General features: G+C 36.2%; 1 protein-coding gene across 1 annotated transcript; it reads right to left on the bottom strand.

Annotated features, from left to right (window-relative positions):
* Positions 1–389: 389 nt before the first annotated feature.
* LOC131873182 (putative UDP-rhamnose:rhamnosyltransferase 1) lies at positions 390–2066 on the bottom strand. The gene has a single exon (XM_059216226.1). It carries the CDS (start codon positions 2053–2055, stop codon positions 691–693), a length of 1365 nt encoding a protein of 454 aa, XP_059072209.1. The 5' UTR covers positions 2056–2066; the 3' UTR covers positions 390–690.
* Positions 2067–8563: the final 6497 nt, after the last annotated feature.

Here is an 8563-nt window from a genome sequence, read left to right as displayed (position 1 = left end):
AACAAAATCTAGGAGAGGTCAGACATACCCATGAGTAGCATACCCTCCATGCAAAGAGCCTGATTCATAGGAACAACAAAAACAGTAAGAAACAACTTAATATTCAAGTTCCCTTTTGTTCCATTACACAAAATTTATCTTAGTATAAATTGCAAATAGATTTGTCATGAAGTGAAAAACCAAACAAAATCTAACAACTAATTAAGAAAAATATAAATTCTACTTATTTTTCATTAGAAAAAATAAAAATGAAACCTTCCTATATCAACATTTTTTTATATATGACAAATCAAATAAGTAATTTTGTTGACTTCGAAATTATTGAGTGATATGAAAGTTACTTGATAAAACAGTATTGTAAAAATCAACAAACATTTACATTTACACAATTTTAAATATAAAATAACAATGATATTATTGAAAGTTGATTTTCAATGTATTACATTATAGCTTTATCAAAACCTCTCCAATATAACTTCTTGAATAACCAACCTACAAGAAAGTAACTAATTATTCAATAAAAACATTAATAAACTAATGAAAAATTGCAAGTCACTAAGGTGACTTTATTAGAGTAAACCTTAATAGTCCAACAAACAGTTAAACCATTTGAAAGCACTAAAAGGAATACAATAACACAAACACCTAGAAATATAAATATGGATATAGATATAAACGTAGACATATTTATCAGACAGTTTGTTTGCTGGAGGCTTTGTCCTTGAGCGCAGAGACAAAGTTGCGGATGTTTGTTCGACGGACTTGGCAATCGTTACTGGTCAGCACCCTACTAATTTCCTCAACATTGGATTTGATCCGCTTGCCTTCTTCCTCCACCATCACAGCTCTTACAGCTTTAGCTACGTCCTCCTTAGTGAAAGAACCATCCTCCTCGTTTCTTCTCACCTCCACTCCTAACTTCAAATCCTCAGCAATTAGTCTTGCAGTTATGCCCTGCTCGTACTGGATTGGAAGAGCAACAAAAGGCTGTCCAAACCTCAGGCCTTCAGTTACAGAATTCCACCCACAATGTGAAAGAAATGCTCCAGTGGAAGGATGGTTCAAGATATGCAACTGAGGCGCCCACTCTGTAATGACGAGTCCTCTGCCATGGGTGTGATCCTCAAAGCCTTGGTGTAACTCAGCTGCCGCATTGCCAAGAAGAACACACAAGAACGGAATTTTACATTCGTCCAAGCCTAACAGGAGAGCACCGAGCTCTTGGGCGGTGAAAACGCATTCACTGCCGAAGGACGCAAACACCACAGAATGAGCAGGCTGCTTGTCCAGCCAGTCCAAGCAACGGTCTGCATCAGGCCGCAGCGGCAGGCTGGGCATGGAAATCCCCACGGGAAACATTAACCGCCCGGTGATTCTTTGAAAATAGTCCACAAATTTCCCATCCAACTCTCGGCAAGTATTGCAAGCCGTTGCCCAACTTTCCTCCACAGACAGGGAAAGGCGGTCCATGAAGGCGAGGTCATCACAAATGTTATGCCGCTTGTTTTGATACAACGGCAGATCCTTCCGGGTTTCAAAAATTCGGCGGCGGACGCCCAATGAGGGAAATCCGGGTGGCGGTACAGTCAGATCCTCGGCTGTTGGGATTTCGGGCAGTCCCTGCCTGAGCTGCCCTATTGTGAAACTCATGGCAGCCATGTTAACCACCATGAGATTTATAGTGGGAATGCCCTTTTTCTTGGCAACCCGAGGAATCCAGTACAATAACGGATCATGTATGACAAAATTTGGGGAAAGCAGTTTCAGGAGAGCTCCTAAGGGCTCCTCGCAAAGATCTATCGCTTGGACGAGCAGCGGCACTAAGTCTGTTCTTCCTATCTCTGATAAACCTGCGGTGGACTCGACGCCTGAGGGCAGGCCATCCACAGATGGCAGTGGGAGCTCCACCAGCTCAATTCCAGGCACTATCTGCTTTTTTATCCGTGCAATGTTAAGCGGAGTGGAGAGGAAGGAAATTCTGAGGCCATGAGAGAGGAGGCCCTTGGCTAGGTCTAGGTAGGGTGTTATATGGCCATGTGCAAGCCAAGGCAACATCACCACGTGAAGCTGGCGATGATCTGCCATTGTTTACAATTAAGGCTATTCGCTGTAATCAATCGGTTCCCAATCCCTCATTTAAAGAGAAAGAGAAACTCTCGTGTTTCTCATGAATTGAAAGGTACTCTAATGTTTCTCGTGATTTATTTTGGACTGACTGCTCTTGAATTGAAAGGTTTCGTTGCATCTCTTATACTGAATGGTAGATAGCTTATCTAATAACAACATGTAGATTACGAAATATTAATAAATATGTTAGGTATGTCTCTGTTTTCTATTGTGATAAATTCTAATAAATATATTAGGAATGTCTTTGTTTTCTGTTGTGATAAGTATTCTGTTATGTTGTAAAATATTTGGTTTCCAACTGATCATTTAAAGAATATTTTAATAATCTTTGACTGACAATTATTCAATTGAAAGGTTTTGTTCTACTTGAAAGTGAATGACAGATAGCTTATTTAATAATAATATCTTAGAAACTTTTTTTTTACACTTGAAATTGAATGGTAGATAACTTATTTAATAATAATATCTAAAATGAGCAATTTACTGGCATATATATGTTTGATAAAGTTACATAAAATATATGAAGAGAAAAATATTGTCTTCACATATTTTATATATTTATTACAGATATACATGATAGATAGTAAATATAATCAAATGTATGTTCTAACATCTATACTCGTCATTTTTAATTAATTAGGATAAAAATTTAATCCCACCAAATCTACATATATGCATGACTAAAAAACTTAAATCTTTCAACATAACATCATCTCACCATTAGGACTTTTAAATTTTATTAATGATTTTTTTAAGATATTGATTAAAACATTTTTTTTTAAATAATTTTGTCTATGTACAACAAAATAACTCTTTGTCTTTTTTACCTATTTATAAAAATTAATCCTGCAAAATCCACATTAACTAGTACCTTGTATGTATAAGTATTTAATTCTCAATTGTTCATTTAAGGAGAAAGGGAAAGCATTGTGCTTTCTATGAGCATTTTATTTGTATCTGATTGACAAAAACTAGATTGAAATGTTTTGTTGTAATTGTTACTATTTAGACATAATCATGGATACCTTACCTAATAAGAACATCCTGGATTAAAACTATTGTTCTTTCTATGTGCATTTTATTTATCTTTGAATGACAAAATCTAGATTGAAGTGTTTTGTTGTAATTATTACTATTTAGACATAATGGTAGATGGGTTACCTAATAAGAACATCTCAGATTAAGTAATAACTACTATGTATTTCTTTAATAAAATTGTATAAAATATTTGAAGAGGTATCGTTCTCTAGATATATTTTAAATAATTTTGCTAAAGATATATATGCTTGATAATATATATAATCAATTGTGTATTCTTGTATCACCACTTAATACTAGATAACCTTGCCATTATAAAAATATAAGTCAACGCTTAATAACTTGATACTATAAATCCTTGACTGGAGGAATATGAGTTATTGTCAACAAAGGTAATACTTTTTTATTTCCCTCCATGCAAGGAGCATTGGAGTTTTGGTGAGAGGGTAACGTGTTCTACATAGGGGTAGGGTTGAGTGGAGGAGCAACAATCAAGAAAAAATAGAAAAGGAAGGAAAACTAATACAAAATAAGGAAAACTAATCAATTGTGTGTACCTTAGATGATTTAAGAGCAGGAAATGGTAATCATGGATAGTGGAGAGCTTACCTTTTAGAATATTATTTGATGAATTGATAGCTCACAACATGCCATGGTGCCAACAAATCTTCTTGATTGAACTCATTTTGATGTCATGTACTCCATATAGGCATGATTCTTAATCTAAAGTAGAACCTTCTCCCCCTCACATCTTAGGCCTATGTATTTCTCAATTAGCTCCTGAGAGACTTCTATTCTAACACCCCCTACTTGCACCGTTCCATCCTTCAAACTATTCATAAATTGCGATAAAAGCTCATAGTCTTTCCCCTTCATTACTTTAGAGAATAGAGTCAGCCCTCCCCTCTCAAAATTCTCGCACATCTTAACATTTTTCTTTAAGGAAATAAAGGGTCTTGGGGTCAAGTCTTAAGTGTTGGCCACCCCTCTCAAAATTCTCCCACACCTCAACATTTATCTTTAAGGAAATAAAAATAAAGGGCCTTGGGGTCACCTCTTAGGTGTTGGCCACCTAATTATCTCTTTTATTGGTGTTAATATGTTGGAGAATATTACATTTGGATTAGTTTTTAGTTAAATTAGATAGGTTTGGTTTAATTTAGATTAATAATATTTAACATTTATGAAACTACTGGTTATTGGTTATTCACGTAAAATCAAAGGCTTTAAAATGCCAACTAGATTGTAATGTTCATCATCTAGATTCAATATCATTTTCTATTGTGGTTTTTCTTTTGCGCTCTCGTATAGCATCAGAGTAGTGAAACATTGTCTCTGCATTTTTTAATAGAACGTAGATTAAAGATGAAAAAAGTAGGAAACTCTTTGTACGCCTGTGTAGTGTGAAGTAAACTATTTAGACATTTAAATTGTTGTTTAAGCTTCATATTCTGAAACATTTCACAGTCATGCAGACAACAGGGAAGTGAACAATTGGATAGTCGCCATCGATTGGAGATGTTGCAAAACTGAAAATGCACCAAGACTAAAGCCACTCTAGTGCTACGTTGGACTGGGGAAGATTTAGATACGCCGTTTGAAACAACATGGGCAGCATTAGTTTGGGACAATTTTTGGTCTACGATGAGGCAGAAGAAGCCATAGCGTGTATTGTGCGTTGAAATCTTTTTGGAGGCGGTTAATTTGGAGGCTCATGCCTCGATACGACAGAAGAATGGCGTGGCTTTGTTTAGATAGTTGGGCAAATAAATTTTCGGACAAGTATAACGATTTTAGTTTTGGAGAAATTGAGATGGAAAGATCAAAAATAAGTGTAATGAAGTAGATGATATATTTCGGCTCAAGTCCAGTCCAAATGCCGCAGTGATTCTCATGTTAGTGATCGTTGCACAAGATAAAGAAACGTGTGAGTTTGTTCTGAATATATTTGAGAGAAGTTATGCACTGAAACTCTAACCAGTGACAATCCATTTCTTCTTTGTAGTTTGTATGTGTTGATGTGATGTGACAACGGAAAGGCCAGAAAAGAGCGGTATAGCATACAAGTCAAGTATGTGTAAAAGGTTACCTATCTATTTCTGTTTGACAGCCCTAGTATTCACTTCAAATGATTCCTACACATTATTTAGGACAAGGGCATGCATTGGGTACAATTATATTTCTTTCTCTTATAAGAAGTTTAGTTTTGATTTTGGAATACTAAGGAAAATAAGGGCGTATTTCTTTTTTTCTTTTTTTAGGTATATGGGTTGGTTGAAGTCCACATTTTTATCTTTGGACATATGCTAAATATTACTTGTTCTTTTGGAGTCATCTATTCTACATGTCAGAGAACCTTTCAATGTTCCAATGGAGTTTCAAATAGTTTTGGATTGAATGGACCTTCATTAATTTTTGATTGGTCATTTGAAGCTGTCATTTCTGCACTTGACAAGGCCTCCAAAGACTCATAGGACGTGTCAAATTAATTAAGTGTAACGGAATAATCAAAGGTTGGAGGCAATGAGGCAAGAAGTTTTTTATCATCCCAAGCTAGCTTTTTTCAAAGGGGTGATTCATTGCATGAGGAGCACCACATTTGTGTCCTTGATGACAAGAGGGGGATTTGCATAATGTTTGTCCCTTCAAGGAACAAGGGAAGGGGGAGGGTGTCACTAGTACATTTGGGGCTAATTTTCGATGGCCGATTGTTAGAATTGAGACTACTTTTCGTCAGAGTGCCGACAAAAGTAGCCGTCGAAAACTCGTCGTTGGAATTGTCAACGATGCCTCTAACCGTCAAAATATGACAATTCTATAGACTCTGCCGACGATGGGCATGATCGCTCTTCCAGTCAAAAACGTCGTTGGACATACAACATCCTCATCGGATGTTTGTTTAGACTGCATCGGAAACTCGACAAAAGTCTAAAACTTTGCACCGACGGTGATGCTGTTTGTCCGATGGTTGTGTCGTCGGTCCATTAATATGCATCGACGATCGTCCGACTATGAAGTTCCATCGAACATACAACATCCTCGTCAGATGTTTGTGTAGTTTGAGTCAGAATTGCGATGACTCCAGAAACTTTGCACCGACGAGAATGTTGTTGGTCCGATGATTCCATCATCGGTGGAAAGCTTAGTATTCGTCGTAATTCTGACGAACATTATTTTTTTTCAAAAAAAAATATTATTATCTAGACTTAAGGCAAACCTCATTGATATGTACAGCGAATGATATTCTATCCCCATTAGCTACCAATAGGGGGCATAGGTTTGAAGCTAATATGAGGCGCACTGGTTTCAAGCTAATATGATCAAGCGCACCATGGTTGAGATGGTCCAACTCCTAAGAGGACTATATGAACCACTGAGTACTGGTAAACCTATAAAAAATGGTGCTGATAGGGAATTAGCTAACCCAAATATAAGAGCCTTTAAAGCTAATCAGGGAGATGAAATGACTTTATCTACCTTATTTAAGTTAGTTGTTGTTGGGAGCTACCAAAACGTATCTACTATATATATACATGAAATGAATTTATCTACTATATATGAACATATTTCTTATAAATATATCCCAAATTGATAATCTCATATAAAGTGTCATCCTATGTCAACACATGACATATACCTATTGAATGACATGTATATATCTCATACTAAGTAGTCACTCGTTATTATATATTCAACATATATTCAAAGACGATAATAATGCATTCCAGACTACATGAATATCCTCTTTAATAAAATAAATCACATGTACAAGGTTATTGGGTTGATCGAGTCCAATAGCAAAGTACAATAGGTAAAGATAGTGTATATATATCTCATACTAAGTAGTCACTCGTTATTATATATTCAACATATATTCAAAGACGATAATTATGCATTTCGGACTACATGAATATCCTCTTTAATAAAATAAATCACATGTACAAGGTTATTGGGTTGATCGAGTCCAATAGCAAAGTACAATAGGTAAAGATAGTACTCAAAATAATGTTACTAGCATCTTAAAAGAAAACATAAATGCATTATGACCACCCACAAAACACTTGATATAAAATAGTTCCAACCTTTCTTTTGTTTAAGTCCACCCGACCACGTGGAACCCTTAGGTCCACCCCATCGTGCTTGTGGAGATAGCTCCAAATAGTGAATCAAAGTATACAAGGGGGATGATAGGCTCACACATGTCATACACGATGCATAGATGACGCAAGTAATGGAACAATACAGTGCAACATCAATAGAGAAGGATGATACCAAGTCATGAATCCACATAGGGTCACTACTTTAAAACTACACAAGGCATTAGATTCTAGAGTGCAGCGGAGGAAGTGTCATCATATGTCTCTTCACACAAGTCCCAACCCTCCATGTGCGGGCTTTCCTTTCATTGTATGTGCTCATGGGGACACACCATATGGAACCAAGAATTCTCTCATACGGACAAGAACGACAATCACACAATCCCTATGCTACATGAGTGGGTATGTCTATTTGCACAAGTCCCAACACTTCATGTATAGGCATGCCTTTCATCATATGTGCTACATGGGAATGGACCATATGGAACCAAGAATTCTCTCATGTGAATGAGAATAATGATCACATAATCCTTGTGTGAGCGGGAATGCCTCTTCACACAAGTCCCAATGCTCCATATGTGAGCATGTCTTCCCAAAACACCCTTGGTGTTCTGATAGCCCTCAAGGCATTCTCAAGGAACCAATTTTCTTGTTATTTGTTTTAACCCAAGTCTATTGTTATGTTATCACTTGATTACAAAACTCCCCAGACATGAATGCCAAGAATACCAAGTATGCTGATGGATGAGGGACATGAGTGGGAGCCACTCCCTAGTTTCACTCTATGACTAAGCTCATGCCATATCTAAATGAAAGACATCTCAAATACATCATCGGTGGAAAGATTCAAAATTCCATTTTAATACATAAGAAAGACATACTCAATTGGGCACAATCACCAAGAGAATGATAAAAAGTGTGTTTGAGATCATTGTCCTAATTGTGGTGTGGTCATCAAGAGATCACCGTAAATTTGTCAAGGCAACTTTTGTTGCAAAGTTGTAAAAAGTGTGTTATTTTTGTTCAATGTTAGTTAATACTCAAATATTGGTTATGGACGTTGTTGGGTTAATGAGACACATAAATATCCTTGTTTCATCGACCATAGGATTGGTTATTGGAGGTATTGAAGGAAAAGTCAATAAAATTTGGAGATTTTCTGCAATTTTCACTGTTTTTCAGAATGTTACACTCTGTTTTCCATCATTTTTTTGTTGTGAAATTCTTTTTTCTGGTATTCTAAACCTATTGGGAATGAGATAAAAATGAATCCATAAAATTTTTCCTATGGTTTGATTTAA

Source organism: Cryptomeria japonica, unplaced genomic scaffold, assembly GCF_030272615.1.
Source record: "Cryptomeria japonica unplaced genomic scaffold, Sugi_1.0 HiC_scaffold_1174, whole genome shotgun sequence".
NCBI classification, from domain to species: Eukaryota; Viridiplantae; Streptophyta; class Pinopsida; order Cupressales; family Cupressaceae; genus Cryptomeria; species Cryptomeria japonica.
The sequence above is the reverse complement of the archived record's forward strand: the minus strand, read 5'-3'. Positions and strand labels throughout refer to the sequence as shown.

Excerpts from the sequence above, each read along its gene's own strand:
- LOC131873182 (XM_059216226.1), bottom strand. The coding sequence starts at position 2,055 with ATGTTGCCTTGGCTTGCACATGGCCATATAACACCCTACCTAGACCTA.